General features: G+C 49.9%; 2 protein-coding genes across 5 annotated transcripts; one reads left to right on the forward strand and one right to left on the reverse strand.

Moving 5' to 3' along the window:
* The first annotated feature begins 2,465 nt into the window (after window positions 1-2,465).
* LOC6496202 (neuropeptide-like 1) lies at window positions 2,466-11,165 on the forward strand. Of its 4 annotated transcripts, none has more exons than XM_032451334.1 (5): window positions 2,466-2,797; window positions 7,503-7,622; window positions 7,757-8,444; window positions 8,794-9,084; window positions 10,144-10,206. In XM_032451334.1, the coding sequence occupies exons 1-4, from the start codon at window positions 2,726-2,728 to the stop codon at window positions 9,069-9,071; spliced, it is 1,158 nt and encodes a 385-aa protein (XP_032307225.1). In that variant the 5' UTR covers window positions 2,466-2,725; the 3' UTR covers window positions 9,072-9,084; window positions 10,144-10,206. The 4 variants fall into 4 exon arrangements, with proteins under 4 accessions (XP_032307225.1, XP_001960437.1, XP_014763666.1 ...); XM_001960401.3 differs by having other exon boundaries at window positions 2,467-2,797; window positions 8,794-9,065; window positions 10,144-11,165; XM_014908180.3 differs by having other exon boundaries at window positions 2,467-2,797; window positions 8,794-9,071; window positions 10,144-10,223.
* Window positions 11,166-11,328: 163 nt separating this feature from the next.
* On the reverse strand, window positions 11,329-23,900 carry LOC6494376 (protein gooseberry-neuro). Its single transcript, XM_001960402.4, has 5 exons — window positions 22,892-23,900; window positions 22,502-22,815; window positions 18,929-19,040; window positions 11,920-12,516; window positions 11,329-11,866 (listed from the first exon to the last, which is right to left on the reverse strand). Exons 1-5 carry the CDS (start codon window positions 22,947-22,949, stop codon window positions 11,571-11,573), a joined length of 1,377 nt encoding a protein of 458 aa, XP_001960438.1. The 5' UTR covers window positions 22,950-23,900; the 3' UTR covers window positions 11,329-11,570.
* Window positions 23,901-24,545: the final 645 nt, after the last annotated feature.

Consider the following 24,545-nt stretch of genomic DNA (forward strand, 5'->3'; position numbering starts at 1 on the left):
TGGCATTCCGTTATTATTTATTACTATTATTTTAACTAGCTCCCTACTCCTTAGGAGGAAGCTATTAAAGATGTAGACCACAGCCCCTACTTAGTCACAATTTAACGACCAATTTATGAACCTCTACAATCAATCGACTCGCTCTGACGCCTCTCGAGACTCTATTACACTAAGTCTAATTAACCTAATCATGTATTCAAGGCACAGTCTCCATAAGCCTCACCTCTACTGCCAAATTTGTACTTGCAGGCGACACCTGCGCCCACCTTTTACAGGTGACAGTTCGGCCCTGAGCTCTATGATGGCCCACAGAAATAAATCAAAATTCCGCTTCTCGAGTATAGTAGCTGTATAGTACCCTGTTAGCCATGGTCTGTGCTATAATTTAATGTCGAGGTTCGGGTTCCGATGATTTAAATAACATATTAGCATATTGAAATGCCAGGCAGTCTGCCAGAGCCCTGATTATGGTGCAAATCACGTTGGCTGGCATTCGTTCTGCGCCGCTGCCACAGACCTTCCATCCGAGCAAGGTTCCCGAAAGCGGGTTTTAGAAACCCACAGCAAAAGTGGTTTGGCATTAGAACCACCGACACTGGCCCCGTATTTGTTCTGAGCTCGTGATATTTTTAAAGCGTGACCACATATGATGACTCCTATTTTCCGGCTGCCAGATCAAGCTCACTCTGCTTTGTAGCTTTCTTTCCCCCACTTCTCTTTTTGGTAAAAACTAAAATTTACATAAATCATAGCCCATCTGACAATGTGTGTCAGAGAGAGATCCATCAGAACAAGGTGTACTTGACACGGGACAAGACTGATTCTCCATCTATGGATTGAGGATTAATGATGTCGGATGAAGGTGCTACCTTTGAAGATTCTTCTTGCGGGAATATTAGGTATTTACTTTACCACCTAGAGCTCTTAAAAGGGGGCCTTAAAAATCAGCATGAATATTTGATGGATCCCGGGACTATTTGCAAAGGGGACCTGGTTAGCGAACCCATCCTCGACTGTTGCTCTGGTCTGCTGACCAAATTTTTCACGCTTGGGTTGCCGGCCGAAACACAAGCCGCAGGCTGCAACCCCTTCGCCCGGTTGCAGTTCGCTGAATGAGTTCTCCCGACAGGTTTTTCGCCAGCCGTCTATATCGGCGTGCAATCTGCCCCCGCCCGCCTCAGCCTCAGCCTCAGCCGCAGCCGCAGCCAATGTGCACCCTGCATTTGAGCGTGACGCGGGTCACCGCCAACCCCTGCCCTGTTCGATCCACTGACGTAGGCCACCTCCGGCTCTGTTGCACCAAGGGATCTGGCGGTTACGTGGTGGCTGAGGTCGTTTACGCTTCATAATTTTTGTGCCCGGCATTTGCATAAACACGGCTGCGTCTGCCGCCGCTATTTGGTTATTTATCTTTTTCGGAACTCGCCTTGACACCGAACCCAGTCCTGGAGCGGTCCCTAGCTGACAGTTTAGTTGCCCCTTTTGCGAATCGGTAGTGCTTGCGGCCAGAACACTTAATTGCATGTGATTGATGATTGATTGCCAGCCCGTTGAAATGCGAAAGCAGCAAACTTAACGCTTACATTATAAGGATAATATTCTAGCAACGCCTGGGTGTATTAATAGTTGCAAGTGTATGCAAACAAATTATTAAATCTCATTGTGGTTTTAAACATTCAAATAAAGTGCATTCAGCAAAACAACCCACCGTGTTTGACTCAACCATCCAGAAGAATGGGGAAATTTAATTGAAAAGTGCCCTCCGGCTGCTTCCTAAATCCGAAATGTCACATATTTCAAAAACTTGGCAAGTTATGAGGCCTGCCACTCCCCTGCCACACACCCGGACGACAGTGCGTATGGGCAACTCCGATTTCCTCCCTGGCGCTGCGCAAGTGCGCTCGGAATATCCTGTGGCTAACGGCTCCTCCGAGGACTCGGCCATATGGCCACTGACTCAAGAGAGTTGAAACCGCGCACTCTCTTTGATTGGTCCCTAAGAGAGCAGGACAGTGAGCCGCACAGTGGTAGCATCATAAAGGATGGCTAAGAATCTACCGACCAACTAATTCCAGACTAGTCTGTTCTAGGATTCTGTCAACAAAAGAATTTATCCTGATTATGAAAGGATGTCCGACGTAAGATACTTTCCCGAACCAGTTCCAACGCCCCTCAGCACACTGTCCTGCGCTTGGCCTCAATCCGCTCAGGCCCGCCAACAAGTTACAGTATCCTGCAGCCTGCCATGACGTCATCACCTACATACAGGACACTGCACACGCAACAGAGAGCCCCCGAAAGTGTGCCGCCCGCGATTTTGAAACCAGCAACAGTTGCCGACCATTATCCGGGCCTGGGGTATCGTGCCGCCCGGAGACTGCTCGGTCCTCGGCTCTCCGGTTTCGGATTCGCTTTCGACTCTGGTTTCAGTCCCGCGAGAGAGCTTATCCGGACTGGAGCAGAGTATAAAAAGCCGAGGGTCCTGGCGAGTGGCAGGCAGTCGAGCAGACGACTTCGTTGCAAACGTTTCTGGGCAAGAAGCCGAGCTGGGCAGAACAGCATCCGCGCTACCGTTACCGTTCGAATCCTTTCGAGTCTATATTCCATTCGAGACTTGTGCGTTAATCGCGAGCAGTGAGCGGTCGATTCGCGTTTAGCGGCAAACCCAATTAACTACAGAGAAGCACCCGTACCCGCCAGGAGGAGCGTACAGCCAGGAGCCAGGATGCAGGCGGTGCACAAATCTGCACACCACAGCAAGCGGCTGTTGTTGCTGCTCTCCATGCTGCTCAATGCCGTAAGTCGGGATTATATTTTCCATTTCGCATTCGAACTCTGAAATTGTAGCTGCCAGCTAGTAGCTACATGGCAGCTATCAGCAGGGCGGGCTTTGTGTGCACGGCCCGAGTCCATGGAGCGTGCTGCCTGCCCCTAAATTTATCTTTTATGTGTTGACGTGTGCGGTGGCGCATGAATTTTGGTGAAATTCGCAGTTTTGTTTGTGGGCTTCTGGCAATGGCAACGGAAACGGAATCGGCAATGGAATATAATCCTGTGGCAGCTAAGAAGATTTTCCGCAGCTATGAGGCTAATTAGAAATGGTCAGCAGGAAATTGTAAAGTTTTCTCCAATAGGTATTGTGGTAGTCCGAGTCCGGGAGTCTCCACTTACCATTAATTAGGTTGTCAGGACGCACAACAAATTGTCTCCAGCTGCTCGGACTAAATTATTTTTTAGGACCATTTGTAAAGGAGCCCCAGCCACCCACCACAGTAATTTATGATGCCCAGAGCCACGCCCATGCCGGCAGTGGACGGTCTGTTGCGGTTGTTGCTGCAACAGTTGCTGCTGCTGCGGTTGCCAACCAACAGATACGTTGCAAGTTCAGGTCAAAGTGCAATTTTTCAGCTCGTGCTTTTCATTTTTTCCGCAGCATTGAGCAATTTTTGTGAAATGCCCGACATTTTCTATTGTCCCTCGCCGACTTCCGTTGACATTTTTCCACACACGTATCCTGCCAGCCTGGCAGCTGGGACTCTACTTTGTCAAATTGTCCAGCCCATCCAGGGGGGCAGCTTTCTTTTAGGGCAGCTTCCTCCTTTGATCACCACAATCTCTGGTAATTAAAAGCCGAGAGCTCCCCTTATTTGTAAATTCCAAACTACACCCCCAAGAGTCTCTAAGGGACTCTGGAATCCTCCAGAACTTGGACGCCGCACAATGGCCTTTGAAGCAGGACACTAATTGAATTCAATTCTGCAGTGCAGATGGACATCTGAACACGAACTTGATGAATGGGAATGCCAGGGACTCTTTCGCTTACGTGACAGACGCAATTTCCTTTAATATTCAGATTTCTGAGCCAGTTAGGATCCTTTGAATGCGAAACAGCAGTAGCTGAGTAGCTGGAGAGCTGGGGAGCCGAGGCGGTGGGCCACCAAACTTTCCGGGTGGCTTTCAATCAATCATCTATCCTGCAACCTCCCCCTGCCACGTCAGCAAAAGAAGCAACGTCAGAGGATCTGCAACTGCAACTTATTGACGCTGTCACCACCTCAAAGGGACATAGACTTGCCTCGGCAACCGCATTTATCCCACCATGTTGCCAGTGTTTTACGCATCGAAATTGCAGCACTCGGGATCTGTGTGGCAGCTTTAGACGCGTGACGTTGCAGATAATCGGAGCGAATTGGATGCCTCGGATATTGAAATGACACAAGAGCGTGACTATGCAGCATTCGCGATAAAGGGCATGGGGCCGAGGGTTTAATGAGGCAGAGGCCGATAAAGTTCCAGATTTGCGCAAACACGGCCCAATCAATGGCTGCCAACGCTCCACCACTCGCAGGATATTGCGTATACGCTCCGAATGAGTCGTAAAAAATGCAAATATTAATTTACTTCAACAAACACACGATAAAGTTGTGGGCCTTCCGGAGAAGTCGCTTGGAAGCGAAGAGGTTGATTAAGGACTCAAATGTTGTTTCACAAATGTCTGAAAAGTTTGCCATTGTTTTTATTTGCGAGACAGGCTAGTACTGTGTAGGTACTTGATAAGTCCGATTTATCGTATCGGCCAGATACGTCTTTAAAATTGGCTGTTTACTCAGCCCCATGTCTCCCTCAGCAATATTTATGGAAAATATTCCTCCGACAACAGAACATAGCGACATGTTAAGTGGAAATCAAGGAACCGAAGCACATGAGCATTCCTGATATTAATAGCGCGACATGTTTCCAGTCCTACGCCAGTTGTGAGTTTACATTTTCATTAAAATACCAGCAATTTAAATTGATTTCCCCGGCACAATGGCAATCAATTTCAGGCCCACGCAGAAGACAAGGGGGTAGTGGGAGTAGAAGGCCTCCCCATTCATCCCCCTGATGGATGTCGGATAAAAAAGCAACTGCAGAATCTTGGGAACTGAAGGACCTTATTGAATATATAACTTGTAGAGAAGTAACTCCTCGGCAGATACTTACTTTAGAAGTTTTGTGGAAAGAGGAGCGCAGCTTTTTGTTTTAGTTTCTTGATAGTAATCAGAGGTAATTACAAGAAGTCCTGGCTGTTGTCCTGGCGCCATATTAACCCATTCAAAAGGCTACAAAGGGAGGGCATGTGGGTTTCATTGCGTGTGTGGACAATTACAGTTAATGGAGGCATTTCGAGCGCCCCACTGACATCCCACGGAATGGATAATGGCCGCATTCGGACGGAGTGGTAGTGCTATTGTAATGGCCCAGGATGAGTCCAGGCGCAGGCTGCAGGACATTTCGACGAAAATAATCGATTCAGCTTAAAAAATTAATACAAATTCTGAAAGCTTGCATTTTTCCATAAAGGCCAAATTCCTTCTCTGCCTGAATCCCTGAGAGATTCTTATGAAACATTTAAGCTGGAATTTCAGTTTGTACCTTTTTCCGACGCACCTTTCCTTCCCGCCGTGCGAATTCCATCTCCTCAGTGGCACTGCGGACGTAAGCCGCCTCCGGGACAGACCGTTGGTCTATCTGGGAAAGGTCGCAGGAGCACTTAGGTTTTAATATTGCGTTCAGTATTTATTTAAGTAAAAGAAACACCAACAAAGTGCGCCATTAAAAGGGAATTCGGGGGAGAGCACGTAGCACGTAGCAACTGGCAAGTAGGGCAGGCGTCTGCGATAATAAAATTTGCCTGCGGCTGTGGCAAGCTCGGGCGACATAAGCGGCTCAACAGGCGGCGGTGGGGCAGCGTGTCCTGCAGCCTCCGGGGCCATCAGGATGACCAGGCCAAGCCCCACTTGGTTCCCGACGGTCGTGGCAGATATCACGCCCAATTAGCCAGAGATCGGATTCTGATTGGGATTCAATTCGAGTGGCTCTTGTCGGGAGCTGCCCGCCTGGGCTGCTTGCCCGACCATTTTAATTAGCTGGCTTTTATTTGCATATTGATTTTTCTGCTGGCGAGGCTTCAGCATTAATTGCCCCTCCGGAACCCTATTTCCTTTTAATTGCGTGTAATTACCTGCGGAATGTTTTGCTGTCAGATGCAGCTATAAACTACAAAATCCGCTGTTGGAGTCCAGAAGGATTATTAATTTGCAGGAACAATGGCAGCCGCTTCATAAGCAAAGTGGAAAAGATGACAAGTTTTTAATGTTGATCCTTTTGGACTCTGCGTAAATTTTTTGGTACAGCCCCAAAATTGAAAAAAATTAGCGCAATGAGCCGCCCACATCCCGGGTGGTTGCGCAACACAAGGCTGTGCCACACAAAGCCTGCTAGGCGTCCAGGCTGCTAGGCCCCACTCCCACGCATCCGCCCCAGCTTTCAGCATTTTGTTTGTTTAGGAAATAATAGCAGCGAGAACGCAGTTTCGCCAGCGAAATATCCTTAAAGCCTTAGCAGCTTTGTTTTATTTAAGGCGAGGTCTTTAAATCTGAGCGTTCCAAGCTATTGTTTATTGGTGGCGTGTATCCTGACAGTAATTGTTGACAATTTTCAGTGGCATCTCCTAGCAATAATTTTATAACCTGCTCCAAAACGGCTTTTCTGTGCCGACTGAGGCCAAGTCCGAGCAAATATGCCTTAGACTCGGCAAACAACTTCGGGTTATTATTCCTGGAGTGCTAATAAGCCTGGAGACTGGACTAGGCGCTCACACATGCCGCTTCCAAGAAGGCTGTCAGATTCTGCCCAAGATTTACGGGCGGCAGCCGCCAGCGAGCACGTCCTGCGTCACATCCTGGCTCTCTTTCCGCCTCGCCCAGCCAGTTATTAAAAGCGGAAGCAGCATTGTGTCCCGCCCCCGGAGCCACGCTGTCGGAGCGGAAAGCATCTGGGGGCGCACATACAGGGCTCTCGAGATAACCTGGTCCTGAAAGTATCCTTTCGGTTCAGCGACCATTTGCACCAACAAACGGCTTTGACCTGTCGGTCTGGAAGCAAAATATTATGAGTTCGGCTTAGGATATACTCGTTGTCCTGGCTACAGACACAGGCACACACAGGTACTTTGTGTCAGCCTAATTCCTTTGCCCTGTTGTGCTGGTTTTCTTGTTGAACACTTCCTTGACGTGAACTTGAAGGGCAGGAAAGTCAAGCAGCCTGTCGAGGGCCAGGCACTGCCTCCCCAATATCCTTATTTGATTGCGAAGCCTTAATGGACTCGCAAAAGTAGGCAACAAATAAGGCAAACAAAGCGGGGCGCCACGCATCGAAATCGGAATCGGAAAATTTATGACCTCCAAAGCCCCGGGATTGAGGAAAGTGTGCTGTTGTCCTTCGAATCGAAGGAGAAGACGCTGGAGAGGCGAAAACGCGCCAAGTGTCAACACATTTCAAACTCAATTTAGTGTAAATAATTGCGGCAATTAAGTGGGAGACAATGAACTGCCACATCGCCAGCTCGTGGGATTCTCTCCAGAATCGGCGAAGGCGTGGGCCAGGAATGGCTTAATTCAAAGAACACTCACTTATCCACGGCCTGATTGACTCAGATGCTCCTACTCCCTCTCTTCCAGGCCCTTCAGCCGCGATCATTCGCCGCCAGTGCCACCGAGGACGTCGCCAATGTGTCGCCCTGCGAGATGGAGTCCATAATAAATCAACTGATGAACCCCAGTCCGGAGTACCAGTTACACGTAAGTCACCTGTTCCTCACAGGTACCCGCATTCATCCCATACACCTGACGTAAAGGATTTATGAGGCCACATCTGGGCGGGATTTGAGTTTAAATTGGTTCTGCCGTCTGTTGCAATCCTTTGCCATCCACAGGCCTCCGCCTTGCGCAACCAACTGAAGAACCTCCTCCGCGAACGCCAGCTGGCCGTGGGCGAGGAGCAGCCGCTTGGTGACTACTCCGACTATGTGGAGGAGGACAAGCGCTCGGTGGCCGCCCTGGCTGCCCAAGGACTCCTCAACGCCTCTCCCAAGCGCAGCCTTGCCACCCTTGCTAAAAACGGACAGCTGCCCACCGCCGAGCCGGGCGAGGATTACGCTGACGCGGATTCCGGCGAGCCTAGCGAGCAGAAGCGGTACATCGGATCCTTAGCCCGGGCCGGCGGCCTGATGACTTACGGAAAGCGCAATGTGGGCACCCTGGCTCGCGACTTCCAGCTGCCCATCCCGAATGGAAAGCGCAACCTGGCCATGGTGGCACGCCTTCAGAGTGCCCCCGCAACCCACAGGGAGCAGCCCAAGCGGAATGTGGCCGCCGTAGCCCGGTACAACTCCCAGCAGCACCATAACCAGAGGGCCAGTGCCGAGAAGCGCAACCTGGGCGCCCTGAAGTCCTCGCCGGTGCATGGAGCACAGCAGAAGCGCGAGGATGAGGAGATGCTCCTGCCCGCTGCCGCCCCCGACTACGCCGATCCCATGCAGAGCTACTGGTGGTATCCCAGCTACGCCGGCTACGCTGATCTCGATTGGAACGACTACCGCCGTGCCGAGAAGCGCTTTCTGGGTAAGTGTAGCTCTAGCTCTTGCTCCATAAGGGGATAGGGTTTGCTTCGAGCTCTGAAAACTATGTTCTAGACCTCAAACGAGGACTAAATGTTTTAAAAGCCAATACTTCCAAGCTGTTTTATAAATTGATTAAAGGAATAACCTTTGTCTAGATCTGTGAAGCCTACCATATCCCACATGTCTTCGGATAACCGAAGAGCCCCTTGGATCCCCTTGAAAACATATGCAACTTTCAACTAGCACCCTGCACCTATGTAGCTAGCCGCAAGTCGAACACCTTTCTAGCACACTCTTGTTTTCTGTACATACGTTCACACATAAACACATATGCTATTCCACCAAAAAAGACACCTCCAAGGACCCCGAGCTGTTTGGCATTGAGCACGGCAACGATGCTGCTCTTCAGCAGGAGGAGGAGGCGGATGATCCCGGCCAGGCGGCTCCCGGCACGGAGCCGGAGGAGCAGTGGCCGTCGCCCCAGAAGCGCCACATTGGCGCCGTGTACCGCTCCGGGTTCCTGCCCAGCTACCGCTACCTGCGAAGCCCCACCCCTGGCGGAGGCTATGGAGGCGGGGCCGGGGGGCGTTTCAGTCGCTCGGGACGTGACGCCAGGCAATTTGTATGAGTAAATGGCAATGGTTCGATGTGTGCTCCTACTTTTGATTTATTCGTTTCTTATGTTTTCCTTCTATTGTTGTGAAAAGTAAAGGTTGCAAGTAGTTTCAGTTTCCGAGTCCTTTCGGTGTTCGTTTGGTAGTTCTCCCGTATCGCATGTGGCTATTTGTCGAATAGTTGGCCCGGTTGTGTAATCGAAAGGGCCTGATTGTGTAGAACTTTCTGTTGTCGCTTCCCATTTGATTATCCTGATTGTTGTGCCGCGCAGGAGACCCTACGGCAATCGAGAGGATTGCCCCGCACTTCCGTTGAGCATTTGAATGCTATTTTTTACTTGAATGGTTCTCGGAAATTCGATTTCCGCCTACTCTCGCAAACGCGCCGGGTTTATCTCCTGACTTCTGCCCGAGTGGAGAGGCGTTGTGGGGATAATCGAGTGATTTCCGGCACTTTGTCTGAGAATTTGGGCAAATCCTTAGGAGGATTGCCCTGACGTCTCCAAATTACAACTAAGCGTGTACATTTGAGTGAATTTATTTATTTTTAAATTTAATTTCTGTTACTGTTTCTGATGTGGTGCTGCCGCAAAGTATGCAACACCTTGTCGCTGGCTAGAGACCTGAACCACAGAGGCGCTACAAAAGCGTGTTAAACAAAATGGGGCTGCCGGACTAGCAAGAAATTGTTGGCCGTTAAGATAGTAACGGAAATTTGAATTCCAGTAATAGAATCCGGATTTGAAGCCTTGTCGCAGCATGATGGAAATTTCAGCATCGCTGTCCGGGCGGAGTATCACACATTTGTATATAAATTCATTAGGATCATTTTTTAAATTCCCTCTCATTATTTGACATTAATTTAAGTTGGTATTGGCATGTTTACTCATTGGCATGACTTTCTTTGATTTCGTTTATCGTCGAACTCTCTGTAGCGTAGAGCGACTCTTCTGAATTGACTGCATCCGGGAGTTGGTGTGTTGGCACTAGAGGAACTCTTTTCTCTGTCCTGTCTTCCTGTAGAACTCTAGCTGGCTTTGACCTCTACGGGGGATACCTAATAACCTAGTCTCGTCCCTCCCACAGGTCGGGTACTTCCCCCAACACGAGCGACTGCGTCAACCCACCGCAGCCGGTTGTAAGCAGTGCTTTCTCCCTAACCACCAACCGATGATCACCTGGAGCGGTGCTGGCATACGCGGCCGTCTGTCCAGGCTCGCCCCCGGCAGGTCCGAGCACTTCCGCAGCCTTTCGAGCAACGCCCTGCCCAGCGGAGGATCCCCGCGATCGCTCCTCCGCTCAGGGGCTCCCTCGTATCCGCCCTTCCACGCCTGGGGCACTCCGCCGCGTATCACAGCACTGCATCGACGCGAATTTCGCCGCAACATGGACAATTACGAATACTAATAATATCGACAATATACTCTTACGCGAATTATGCGATACCGATTTAAATAATACCGTATACCGGAGGAAAGTAAAGTAGAACTATGCCGTAATATACACTAAATGTAGATCCCTAAACTATTGATGTCACGATATACACCTGCTGCGCACACAACTACCGAGAAGGCCGGAGACTCGGAGGACTCGACGGCTGTAGTTGGGGCTGCGTCCACTTAATATCAGTACCATTAGGTATCTCTCTATTTGTATCTCAATGTATAAACTATTTCTATTCAAACTGAAGTAACTGATATCAGTGCAAAGAGCGTAGGAACGATTATATCAGAGCAAGGCATATCGTCTCTTAATTTGGAACTCTCGGCGGAAAATATCAAATTAGTGCCAATGTTGTACCTTAAAAAGGAGTCAGAGTACCCCCTCCTGCATGCGGATCCAGTCCTGCTCCCACTTAGATTCCCCCGATCCCTATAACCCCTTTATGTGTGTGTATGACAATAAATAAATGTTACACCTCGTCCAAATACCGAATACTTACAATTTCCACCTTCGATCTTAAATACGAGAGTGTTATCATACTGCGTCAAAGACAATAATTATTGGTGAGAATTATCAAATGAATATATCGATTTATATATACATATATATACATAACTGTATTTCAGACAATAAATAAAGTGTTTGTTCCTATAATTCAAGAATAATCCGTAAGATCTTTGTTTTTTGGCGGGCTCGTTTAAGCATCAGGAGGCACCCCACGTCCCTGACTGCAATGAAGTTCAATGGATACTCACTTCTTGTTCCACAAACGTCCTGTAAAACGCTACAGCAAAAGAAGCCTTGGGGGTTTATCAGAAAGTCCACTTATAAGTCTAAAAATCTGTTTATTCGCTTCAGTGTTTTTACAATTTAAAAGCGTCCAAGGGTACCTTCAAATATTACGTACCAGTTCATCTTAAGCTAAATAAATATATAAATTTACATTTACAGAAACGTAGCCAGCCTTAATGCGCCTCTAAAAGCCATGGGTAATGCAAAGTAGTTCTAAGTTATAGCCAAGCCGATATGTCCACACGCTGGTATGGGGCCTTCTTGTGCCTTACGGGGGCTCACGACCAGTACTTGGCCTGACCCTGGGCCGGCAAGGGGTGGTTGTAGGCCGCCGCTGCTGCCGCATTCCCGTGGACCGCCGCCGCGGCGTAGTCGTTCAGTTGGTGCTGGGCCACATGGGCATTGTAGTTCGCCGCCGCCACCGCCGACTGGTTAAGGTGGTATGCTGCCTGGGACCAGTTCGAGGGTGACTCCAGCTTGGAGTAGTTGTCGCTCAGGTGCAGTGAGGGCGAGATCTTCGAGACGCTGTCGGCGGTCAGCTTGGAGAAGTCGTCGATGCTCAGTTTGGAGTAGTCTGGAAACAGAAAGATTAGAAATGGAGGGTCATATGCGAGACTGGGAGCTCACCTTGATGGTAGTAGTTCTGGCTGGCAAAGTGCCCGGGTTGCGCGAAGCTTCCGGGGAATCCGTGCTGGGCCGCACTCTGCACCAGGTCGTAGCCTCCCATCTGTGGGTGGTGGTGCGCCACTGCGGCGGCTGCCGCTGCACTGTGGTGCGAGCTCGGAGCATGGGCGGTGTGGTGGACACCGCCCTCGTTCATTGTCGCTCCGTTGGCGGTGGTGCCTGCCGCCGGACTGTAGCCTGCCATGGAGCCCACTCCCAGAGGACCAAAGCCAAGCGGAGCAGTCGCACCACTGGGACCTACGCCCACTCCCACTCCCGAGCTGCCGCTATTCATTGGCGAGAGCCCAGAGCTGGAGCCGCCCGAGTGCTTCCGAAGACGAGCCCTTCGGTTCGAGAACCACACCTGGATGCGCGCCTCTGTCAGGCCCGTGGTTTGGGCGAGCTCCTCCCGGGTGTAGACGTCTGGGTACTGGGTCCGGGCGAAGGCTCGCTCCAGGGCCTCCAGTTGCTCGGCGGTGAAGGTGGTGCGAGAGCGACGCTGTTTGCGCTTGAGGGGAATCCCAGGCTCCGATTCCGTGTCACTTATGTCCGAGTCGCGTCCTGCAAGGAAAAGAATGGTAGGTTTTTGGTTTAAGTTCGAGTGTTTTCTGGAAACAGTCCCAATGGTGCTTAAAGATCTAATGTTCCCAAGATCAGTAGTTCGGCTAGGAATGAGTTGGGAAATATTTTCAGACCATACGGCAGGCGGCTCTTTATTAAAAGGCAACTAAAATTATTAACGCCTCGTAAGAAGTCATAAAATTTTCCACGCCTTTTGTCCTCTCAAACTGAATCACATTCGGCGGTTTGATCTTCGGATTCAATGAATAGGGCCACCGACGATGATCGGTGGCGATTGGGAGCGCAACCCCATGGCCTCCATGGGAGCAGGAGTAGCATGAACGTGCTGTGGGAACGGAGGGGGAGTCGACCGTTCACTGCGCGCCATTGCATATTAATTGAGACGTCGGGGAGCGCAACAAATCTGTCAAAGCCACCGACGGATCCCGCAGAAGGCGCTGGAAGGCAGGGTGGTAGGGAGGCCGGCTGGGGCGTGGCCGCAGGCAGCTCGTAAAAGTCACAGCACTGACAAGTGACACAATATATCATGTTACACAAGAAGATGATCGGCAAGTTGTCATCGGACAGGGAGGAGTGCGCCAATTAACTTCGGCATCTGTTTACGAAAGGAAATTTCGAAAACGCCGCCGTCATTTGAAATCGGGCTTGAAGCGCGCCGGGCCATGCCAAATTATTTGGAGAGCTCATTACACAATAAACGGACTACTGAGTACCCAGTACCGGGCACTCCCAGGGCGGGAAGGAGTCACAGCCCTTTTGCCGCTCAGGATCAAAGGGGAATTATTCAACAAGATCACGAGCTCGTTTTTCAAAAATGTTGGGTCCGGGGGTCCTCTACACTTGGGTTCTGTGTTCTATGGAGGCGGAAGTGGTCTGGTGGTTGATTAAACGCATCGTCCTTTGCCCTGAATACGTTTCTGTGCGGTGGTCCTTGCGGTCAGTGAAAAGGTGTTAATCTTTTCCGGTCTGTCAGTGGAATTATTAATTGAGCCCACGAATTATGTGATTTCCGGTCCCATTTAGTAAGGATATACCTGTTACACTCTCCCATTACAGCGGATGTGGAAAATCAATCAAGGTAGGAATAGACATGAACGATTATGGGAAATACATCTTCTGTTTGAAGTTACCATGCAAGGAAGTACATTAGTTTCAAGAGTGATAGCCCTACTGAGTCTGAGTATGCAAATCGACTCAATCGGATTGGCAAAGCCCGGTCGAGTGAGACTTTAGACATTGGGTTAGGAGGGGAACCTGTAAAGTAATCATTCCGCACGCTTATGGGCTTTGCCGGACCAGGCCAACAGGCCACACCCAAATCCCCTGAAGCGAAAAGGGCGAAGAAGCCCCGAAAGCGGAGCCGGAGCCGGAACGCCCACTGTTTAGTGGTCCAATAAAGAAATCGAAAAGTTCACATGCGTATTAAATGAAAACGAATGGATGCGAATGATAAAAAATACAGAAGTCGGACTATTAATCTTTCAACACACGAAACAATAAAACTTAATTATACGGAATACGGGGGTCGGCCCAGGGGCAGGGCAAGGGATGGGGCTCCTGGAGCTTCGGAGCTGCTGGGCTGCAGGGCTGCAGAAGCCATGGAAGTGGAGGAAGACAAAGCGAATGAGAGTGGAAGGTAAAAAAATCAATTAGTTTTTAAATGTTAAACATTTTATTAATTTGTTGCTACTTGCCCATCAATAGAGGCTAGCCCCTCCATAGCCACACTGGCGGTCCGGCCAGAAAACAATCCCAAGACAAAGGCCTTTTTATTTTGGCACCCAGCACCGCCGCAGCACTCCTCTCGGTCAGGTCCCACTCGGGCCACTTAACGGCTACCGTGGAGCTGGGCTGCCTTTGATTTGGGGGCTTTCTTTTCGCCGGACTGTGGAAAACCGTTCGGACTCTAAGCTTTGATAAATTACTGCGGTTTCGTAATCCGACCAGGGTATTCCATCATTTTCGACGACGGCCAGCTTGTGTTTTCGAACAGCAGGTAGTGCCGGGGAGCCTTCGGGAAGCTGCAATGTGTGGTCGAATGGGCCGACCACTTGTGGCAAAGTGCAAAAGGCAAGCGCTTTCCATAGTGTTTACTCTTCGGGCCCAATCACTCCGGTGTTTTGGGGTAAAGATCAATCTGTTCGACGCCCATTATCTTACCCGGGTATTCAGAAATCTCATTGGGGAGCGTGAAGTCGGAGCACTGTCATCAATCAAGCATCTGACACCGACTCTACGATTTAAATTGGTGCATCTAATGTGGAAAGCGAGCTGCAATTGAAAAACAATTCTCCAGCGGCAGCAGCGGGAGGGTTATGGGGATGTCCGTCGATCCCCGATCTCCGACCTCCCGATTCCAGATCCCCCATTCCCGCTCCCCAGTGTCCAATCCCGATGTCCGAGCTGTCAGATGTCAAGTCAGTTTGAGACAGCGCGGTTTGGGGATTTGAAATGCCTTTGGGCGAAGTGACATGGGCCCGACTCGGCTCAGCCCCGGCGTATGTTATTTCTCAAGTCTTAAGATTCGTGTCAGCAAAAGGATTACAGGAGCTTTAAAAATAATGCCGCTTGTGGGTAAAGTTTAACAAGCGCTGAGCGCTGGGCGTGAAGGATGGAATGTTGCGGCCTTAAAATTCATTTAGAAGCAAAGGTTAATAATTTTCCTACTCCCGGTTAGTTGATTCTCAGTCCTTTCAGGATTTGCTATGGGAAGTATGGGAGTACTAATTATACGCGGCTAGATACTATCGAGATATTCCGCTCGCAACGCCCACCCTGTTAGGGGCCGACTCCGGCTAAATAGCTGGCTCGGATTATGAAAATACATTTCCCACCGAGCCAGACCGTTTAAACTAATTTACAAAAATCACCAGGCTTCCCTGTAGCGACCAAAAATTAGTTATAATCATAATCCGGCGGCAGAAGAAACGTAATCATCGGAATCGAGGAGCCGGTCCCGCACCGGGGTCAGAATGAAATGAAACTAATTTAAATAACAATGCATACAAACACTTGATCAAAACAAATCCCGGACGAACAGGCCGCCGGCAGCTCCGCAGGAGAAAGAGACAGAGCGACGCAGGGGCAGGGAGAGAGACGGCAAAGTCGGCTAAAGTGTGATAATACGTTAATAAAATATTTTGTAACTCATCAACACGGCCGAGCCAGAGACTAACCGACCGACCGACGGAGACTCGGGGGGCGCACAGTGCAGCTCGGGAGCGGCGGGAAGATGCGAGCGTCGGAGCCCACAATGGGATCAAACAGGCCTCGCCAGGACACCCTGGTGGGCATTAAAGACGCCGCTCGAGATCGGTGCATTTGAAGTCGAGGCGATGCTTTTGTTACGTTGACACTTTTTTCGGGCATGAACGATTTTAATGGGTTTTCAAGTCGAACAAATGAGCCAACCACTGGATCGGCCTGTGCGTTTCGGCCATATGTGTGAGATAGGGTCAGATGGGGCAGGAGACGGGGTTAGAGACCGCACGCACATGTACCCGTAGTGGCAGGGCAAGGATGGGAGGATATTTTTGCGCAATCACCGCCGGGCTGCAGTCATTTGTCATGTGACACTGCAGGAATGCCCTCTCCCTCGGTCACTATCTGTGCGACTCCCTCCAGTGTCCCGGTGCGAATCATTAGAGAGGAGGTGTGAATCCTATCAGGATCGTTCGTCGGCGACCGTTTGTCTTTGCCCTCACCGCTCGTCCTTCGGTCATCGTCTTTTTTGCGAATAATTGGACCTGTATGCGCTTGTGTTTGGTCTGGACCTGCTCGTTCGTCCTTGCGATGCGCCGCATTGTCTGGTCCAGGACTCCGAGTGGGGGAGAGAGTATTTTGTAAATATACCAATCTTATTCCCACGGCGGTGCCTCTTGATCCTTTGTCCCGGCCACTAATTGCCACAAGTGTTCCGCTCGGATTCTCCCCCGCACCTCTGACTCCTGTCGGTGTTTTGGCATTTGATTCCTTTGTGTTGCGCCACTTTCTTTTTCCTTCGAGGATCGCACCAAATGAAACAAATCGCACGCGTATTTATCAGCCACGCGGTTTGGCTTCAGGGCTCGCCACCAGGCTATTGTCCTGAGCCCAGGCCCCTTCTGGCGGGGGCGTTGCAGCATTTAGCGGCATGTTTGTGCCCTCCATCGGCCTTTTGATCAATATTTATAAATGTTCGGGCTTCCGAGAAGCTGAAGATGAAGTGGCCTGGATTCCTAGGAATGGCAAACTGCCATTTTGAACCGATATCTAAAACACCACTTTGGATTCGGATGCCTCACTAAAGAACGATATGAGATATATAATATCTAGGGATTTAATTCTTAAACAGCATGTCTAAAAACCAATCAAGGCTGGCCGCATTTACATTTTAATTTGATGCGACTGATCTCCTATTATAATATCATTTAAGACATTTCGGCTGGGCCCGGATGCTATCAATGCTCTTAATAACGACTTTGTGCGACTCACTTTGTTCGCAGATACCCACATATTGATTTTATCAAGCGAAAAATAAGAGAGAAAAAGGTAAAACTATAACAGCTTATTGTCACCCAAACTTATTTCGGTGGCCCCCACACAATTTCTCCTTCTTATTTTGGAGCACATTCAGCTATTATTGGGTATTCCACATTTTCCATCGTTTTTTCGGTATTCGCGAGATCAAAGTGCGCCGCCGGCCGTTGAATCAGTCAGCGACAGGGGCTTTGTGCCGGAGAAAGGGAGTTAGGGACTGGTGGAGGGAAGCCCGAGATGGGGATGGGGATGGGAATTGGGATGGGAAAGAGCCGAGCTGGGAGCAGAGCGTCGTCGGAAAAGACGTCGAACGTGTGGAGGCAGGCCAGTTGTATAAATCGTACAAAATCCAAATCAAACGAAATTATATGCGAAATAAAGAAGAAACATATTTAATAATGCATAATTTTATTTTCGGGCAGGAATCACATCCAGTCGCCGGCAAGAAGGCGTTGATTACAGGCACCGGCACCGGCACCGACTTTGTTATCCCAGGTCCCCGATCCCAGATGCTCGGATGCCGGGCTGCCCAGATCCCAAAGATTCCAGCACAGCTGGGGCTCTGGCCAGTTGCATCTCGGATGTGTCTCTGCGCCTTTCCGATGGGGGTTGTGATTGCGGGCCGACTGTCCAGCTATAATAGAGGTCCGGACCCCGGTGGGGAGCGGGGGAATCAATGATGATGGGAGGGCGTGTGCTTATTATACGCTTCGACATCATAATGATGCCCTAGTGGCGGGGCCATGCAGATTATGCTTAGTGCGTATATATTTTATTTCCTTGCCATTTGGAAACAGGTAAATGGCCTGGTCATACAGGTGCTTCACGGCTCTGCCAGCGAAGGCAAACAAATCAGAACGAAGTGCAGACTTCGTGCAGGGGGAGTTCACTTGGGGATGAATCGCAGTAATGCCAAATTTCACACTGCTTTAGCGAAGCATCTCCTGCCATGGCACCTGTGACATTGTTCCCACATCATGGGACTGCATCCGTTAGGAATACAGGGCACATGACTTCCTCCAAGGCCATGTAAACATTTGACAATATCCATTCCCAAATGCAGTCGGAGTCATTGTCGTCGTTTATCCATTCAGCGAGACAACGCCAAGGTGACATCTTTGGTGATGCCCCCGGCGAGCTATTGTGAGGCGGGACCTCTGTTGTGACAGGCCTGGGTCGGCAAAATATCAGAGGGCGTTGTCGGCAAAACTGACAATTGCCAAAAAGAATAGGGCCTTGCCAGGGCTCGAAACGCCTAATTAAAAGGCCAACTTGAGGGAGCAGTGTCTAATGATGCAACTGCAGATCATACAAAACAATTTTCTACCCAATTTCGGGTAGGAACACCAAGCTCTCGCCGAACGACCACCGCTTTGACCCCGCCGGTCGTTTATGGGATGACTATGCATATTCGCCGTGATTATTGGCCGGGACAGGGAGGCGGACAGAGGAATGTACCAGGTCTCACGCAAGGCAGTGGAAAGCGAGGTTATTAGCTGGCCAGTTGGCCGGCAGAAGAATCTCGTGGTTGATTCTCAGGTGTCATCATCTACACCTATTTCGGGCTGTATGGCCAACAAGCGATCAAGATCGTTATCGTATATGGCCGGGCCGTGGCCAGTCTTTTCTTTTCCTTTTGAGCGGCTTTTTTGTTTAAGTTAAGTCGCTCGTTCTAAGACGATCAAAGCCGAGTTGCCGAGTTGCCGACACCCGACACCAGTTTGTTGATTTGAGCTACAAATGATTTGATGATGATTTTCCGAAATTATCAAATAAATGATCGGTGATTTTCACAGCGAGAATCCCCGACAGTTGCCCCTTCCCGAAGAGGTTTCTCTCCGGCTTCAGATCAGAATCGATCAGGTTCGCTTACCTCCAAGTATTCCGTGTATGGTGTAGTCCTTGCGCCCGTCTTCGCTGCTCCGATCGTTCCCCCTCAACAGCCGGCTGATGGACGAGGTGGAGGGTGGATCCGCAAAGCCTTCCTGTGAAGAGAAAGTGGATTAGATTTAGAGCTACAAGACTGGGCCTGTCTTCTATCACATCTTATCCCGATTCGATACCAAACCAAACCGCATAAATCACAGCACATCCAATTAAGATAAAGCCGCAGCCGGTTAAATACTTTAGGTGGCTACTGTTGGCCTGGAGCTGGGCTCCCCCGGGACAATGCTCTTGGGAAAGCTCTGTGACACTAATGCCACAGTGGCCCGGCAGCTCTTTGTGTTTGGACAATTTCCATGTAGCTGTCTGCCCCGTTCGGGATTTGTAATCCAATTAGGGAAATGTCAGCCCAAGAGTTCGGCCTGCTCCTCAGGTTGCCCTTGCCAGCGCCCGATGCCCTGATGCAACGCCTGTCGCGTGTCCGCAGACAAGTGCTGAGGCGTCTCGAAAATCAGGAGGGATTTTTATGTTAATGAAATTCATACGGAGATTTGGACATAGGAGCGCTTATCTTGAAAAGTACTGCCTCTGCGATGAGCGGGAACGTGATAAGGCCCCCCATTCCCCCCATATAAATCAGATGGTGGGAAGGTAGATGCGGTTTGTCAATTACCGAAAGTGGCGTAAAACTAAGCCAACAAATGATGTGTTGTATCTTCTTTTACATTTGGATGCATTACAGAAGTCTATTGTGAATGGAGTTGCCAATCGGCCACATCGAGAGCTTATCGAAAAGCTGCCCATCTCTAAGCCGCCATTGCTCGCCATTTTACTGATCCTTGTAATGGAAAATTAAATGGCGATAATGGCTTCAAATAAACAACCTACACAAACTATTCAGTGTAAATGTTATGGAATTAATTTTAATTGTCCATAGCCGTGAAAAATGTATTTAAAGTGGACCTGATGATTGAAAAATATGCACATCTCTCATATACCCACATCCTGCGAAATCAGTACCAAAGATACGGATACTTTTAGATATTTAGGAAGTACACTGGACAAAAACGAAAAGGGCCAATACAAAATCAAAATCAAGAGAAAACAGCTTCCAAAATCTGTGCTGTACAAGATAGGTTTACTACAAAATTCTTGAAGCTATGAGGCCAACTCCTTTCGCGATAGTAATTAAACTGGAATTTCTAAATCAAACAGATACTTCTTCAGGCCAGAAACCGAAATCTGTCAGTTTTCATTAGGGTACCATGTCGTTTTGAAGCGCAACTGTGGAATCTGGGAGTGAGAATGTATCTCACAGCACTAAGCTCCCATAAGTGACCCAGAGCACTCGTCTGTCCGCCGTCCGGGTGCCAGTCTCGTTGCTCAAATGAAGTGGCATGTGCCGCAAACATTTTCATGATTAATAATATTTTTCCACTAACGAAATTAACATGGCGAACAGAGGTGGCACAACTGGCACCTCTCATAGACAAGACATGGCCCAGACCAGGCCGCACCAGATCGGACAAGACAAGACGCCGGTTACGGAAACCGAAACTGACACTTTGTCCAGCCTGGAGTGGGGCCTGGTTAGGCATGCGTCGGTCTTCTACCGACTCCGGCTACCGACTCCTATTTCTATTGAATGTGTCAGGAACAACAACGGCAGAAATTTGTTTTGATTTTCAACTGGACTTTGTTGCGTTATTTATGACTTGTGCTGCTGCTGCTGCTGGGGGATCGAGACCGGTTGGTTGCTGGAATGTGTGACGGCTTATCTTGTGGCAACTGACAACTGGATCCCAATTTCATTCCGATCCCCCGACTCCGACTCCGACCCTCAGCTCTGGGCCAGTCTCGATCGCCGGCGAGCCCCCGACTGCGAGGCTGAATTCTGGGCTTAAAAATTTCAATTGAAATTTAATTAATTAGTTGACAGTCGGATTGACACTTGGCTGCGCTTTATACTTGACCAAATCGACCGCATATTTTCCACTTCTAATCGAAATTCGGATTTCTGATAGTTTCCCGCTCTTGAGTGACAGGTGCGCCCTGTGGTCCGCGAGTCTCCGAATATTTAAAATTCTAAGAAGCAAAATGACTGAACCCGAGTTCAGTCAAAGGGTGAACCCGTTCCCAATTCGACCCGAACTGCACTAACTTGCACCAAAATCAATCACGATCGGTGCCTCCAACCACGTCGTATCTGAATATCTGTTTGGGGAGGGGCAGAAGTGAATCGGAGCGAGTGAGACGCCTTTGGCGTATTCTAATTAAGCGTGAAGCGCACCTGGAGGCTCTCTCTGCACGCCTACTGACTGGCGAACTGGCTGAGACGCGCGGAAAACAAAACCCCGATATGTCGACCGGCGATGGGATGCAGTTGTGTGCGTGTGTGCGATATCTGGCCGATCGCATCGATCGCCACATAAAGTGTGCCTAATTGCGGCTTCAAATAAAGAGCGCCAAAAGAGGCTGGCAGGCGCAGGAACCCTGGCTCCTTTCCTCTCCTCGCCCAGAGGCGGAACACAAGTCCAGGGCAGCCCATCCATCCATCCATCCATCCACCCGTCCAAACACTTGAGGCACACCAGACGGTTCGTCTTCGCGAAGCCCACTCCGGAACAGACGTATTGGCGTAGGTTCAGCGATGAGCTCGACTTTGCCTTTTCGCCCCTATACTATACTACATCGCAGTCATTTGCCGTAAACCTTTGCGCTAATGGGAGGCAGAACAATAGACGGGCTGGAGCTGCATTTTCATATTGAGTGTGAGATGACATATTGAAAAAATGGATGGGGGAGCTGGCGAAGATAGCGTAGAACCCGTTTTGTTGGATCTACAAATCGGACATTAAAACGTGACATGAATTAAGTTGCGCCCGCAGCCCAAGTACACTGTGCAAGTTCTGTATTTTAAAGCTTGGAGTGGTATTTGGGCATATCTTCTCCATTGGCACAGCCACAGAGGAAGTGGGAGCGAGGCGAGGCGTCCTGGGGCGAAAAGGGCGGAGGAATATGTTCTCTTCTTGCACCTTGTCGCCTCAAGGATAAGGCACAATCGAGGCCGACAATCGACAGGCAGAACGACAAAAACAGTCGGCTCTTTATGGTTTAATCGATTTCTCAACGGCTTGGGTGGCAGGGGAGCGAGCGAATTTGTCGTCGCCGTTGTACAACAGAATTGTCAATGGGCGGCCGAGTTCAAAACCTTGGGACTGGCCATACGGCCATCTGGGCAACGGGCACCGCACCGGTAATGGTAAAGGTGAAGGTGAAGGTAAAGGAACATCCATATGCAAAAAAAACGGCAACGTGCCATAACAAAAACAGCAGGCGGCCGAGAGGCTGCCACGTGACTTTTCGGAAAACGGAAGTAAACGGACTCTTTGATTTGGATTTGTGATTTGTGAGCCATTTGTTCGCACATAATGGCATGTGGTTAGGGCTACCGGTGACTCCGAGTCCAGGTCAGCAGTCCAAATCCTTGCAATCCCTTTGTTTTGGCACATTTATAGCTTCCTGCAGCTTTGCAGGTGCCCGGGAAGGCGGCAACACTCACCTTGATCAGCTTCTCGCGTATTTCCCAACTGAAAATTCCGGGATTCTCCTTGCGCAGCTCGTCGATCCGGGTCTCGATCTCCGGGGAGGTGACCTTGGGCTTCGATCCCCCAATGACTCCCGGCCGGATCGATCCCGTTTCCTGGTACCGGTTGAGGATCTTCGAGACGCAGCCATGGGAGACGCGCAGTTGACGGGAAATGACGCAGGGTCGCACTCCACTGGCCGCCATTTCCACGATCTTGAGGCGAATGTGATTGGGCAGCGGGCGGCCGTTGATGAAGACGCCCCCGAGCTGGTTGACGCGCCCTTGTCCTGTAGAAGGATAAGAGGTTCAGTTGAAGTATGTATTCTTAAAAAAGATGAGTTTTTCTTTTCAATGTAGACCCACCTTGAAAGGGGTAACCCGCGAAGAGCGGTCGCAACGAGTTGGCGCTGGACATATCCATGGTGGGGAAAATCCTTAGGGCTTATCTGATAACTTAGGAACTAAACTTCACGCGGAGCAACTTTATTTGGCTTGGGTTTAATTCAAGTCGATTCGATTGCACACTTTATGTCGAAAGCCTTTTAGTGCTCCGTATTCACTGAGAAGCTGGCCCCCAGAGGCCCGACTTCATCACTACCACTGCCACGGGCAGGTTCCGATTCCGACGGAAGTTTGCTTCCAAGCAGCTCCCAACCAACCGATGGGGGACGGCAATCGCGCGGACTTTTTTCTGGGAATTGCACGCGCTTCGGCGATCAAACGGCACGAGACTTGCAAGGCAACTAAAGAGAAGCGCGGCATAAATTACCGAAGGCCGGCCGACTCCGCAGACAGACGAACAATGAGATCGCGCCGCAAACTGGTTTCCCGTCCACATCCACATCGCCACCACCAAGCTGGTGGGGAGAGCGAGAGCAGCTTTCGCGCCCGCCCTTCCAGTTCGGATTCAATATGGCAACGATCAAACCTCCGGACCAGCGACCTCGAGAGAGCGAGGGAGAGGGATTGAGTCGGCCGGAGCGGAATCTGCTTTCTCCGCGGCTTAATCGAGCCAGCACCACGCCTCGAGGAGCGCCCTGATTGGCCGGCGCGTTCAGGGCGGTTCGCGGTGAGTTTGATATTGCATCCAGCGCCTCGGCATCCGCATCCACGTCCACATCCACATCCATAATCCGTCCGCACATCAACCCCCCCCGCTGACATTCGCCCGATCCGATCGCTTGGGTGTGCAGCTGTCCTGACTTTTATTTGTCGTTGGCAGCCAATTAAAGCGTGAAGGCTGCCGTCGGCACAGGGTACAGGGCACAGGACACAGGACAACAGGACAACACAGGGAGGCATTATCAATCGTTCCGGTTTTGGCATTTTTAGCACCCACAGTTGCGTGTCTAGGTCGTGTGTTCGCAATGTATGTTTAATACCATTTTCCCCCTGCCCTAGTCCCATCCCCGACCCAGCTAGGCTAGTGCTTTGTCATCAAAGTTTATGGTGATATCCCTTAGCTCCTTGGCTTATCCTCGACCGGCGACAGGGGCTCACACAAAGCCAGTTCATGCTTGTTTACGGCTTGCTTGAGAAAATCATGTCGGCGGGAATAGTGAGCGCAGGAGCTGCTTTTGATTTATGAAATTCAAAGTGGTAATGACCCTTTACAGGGCTTACAAGGAATCAAGAGCGGGCTCATTAGGTGCGAGCTAGGAAGGATTGCTTGGCCTGGACAGGCAGTCGATAATCGAAGCTTGTCGCTCGTCTTGCAGCCTCCGGAACTTCTACCCTGATCTGGAAAAGTCATCGAGCCGATATACAAACATAAAAATTTATCATCAACCATTAATGGCAAACGAAAGTCACACCTGGTACGTTTTTGACGGTCTGCAGTTTTGAAAAATTGAAAAACCAACGAACAAAAGCGAAAACAGCGAAAGGACATCATCATAATATAAAGAATTAAGCGTGAAGTTTACGCATATTAAGGATACGCACATGCCGCCTGCATCTGGCTGCTACAGGACGGCAAATGCCAGAAGAGGACAGGGGATGGAAGCCAGGACGGAAT

This window comes from Drosophila ananassae, chromosome 3L (genome assembly GCF_017639315.1).
Source record: "Drosophila ananassae strain 14024-0371.13 chromosome 3L, ASM1763931v2, whole genome shotgun sequence".
NCBI lineage: Eukaryota > Metazoa > Arthropoda > Insecta > Diptera > Drosophilidae > Drosophila > Drosophila ananassae.

Coding starts and splice junctions, on each gene's coding strand:
- LOC6494376 (XM_001960402.4), bottom strand. CDS start 22,949: ATGGATATGTCCAGCGCCAACTCGTTGCGACCGCTCTTCGCGGGTTAC. Junction 19,041..22,501: donor TACGCGAGAAGCTGATCAAG/GTGAGTGTTGCC, acceptor TTCTCTTCACAG/GAAGGCTTTGCGGATCCACC. Junction 12,517..18,928: donor CATACACGGAATACTTGGAG/GTAAGCGAACCT, acceptor TTTTCCTTGCAG/GACGCGACTCGGACATAAGT.
- LOC6496202 (XM_001960401.3), top strand. CDS start 2,726: ATGCAGGCGGTGCACAAATCTGCACACCACAGCAAGCGGCTGTTGTTG. Junction 7,623..7,756: donor GTCCGGAGTACCAGTTACAC/GTAAGTCACCTG, acceptor TGCCATCCACAG/GCCTCCGCCTTGCGCAACCA. Junction 8,445..8,793: donor TGCCGAGAAGCGCTTTCTGG/GTAAGTGTAGCT, acceptor CCACCAAAAAAG/ACACCTCCAAGGACCCCGAG.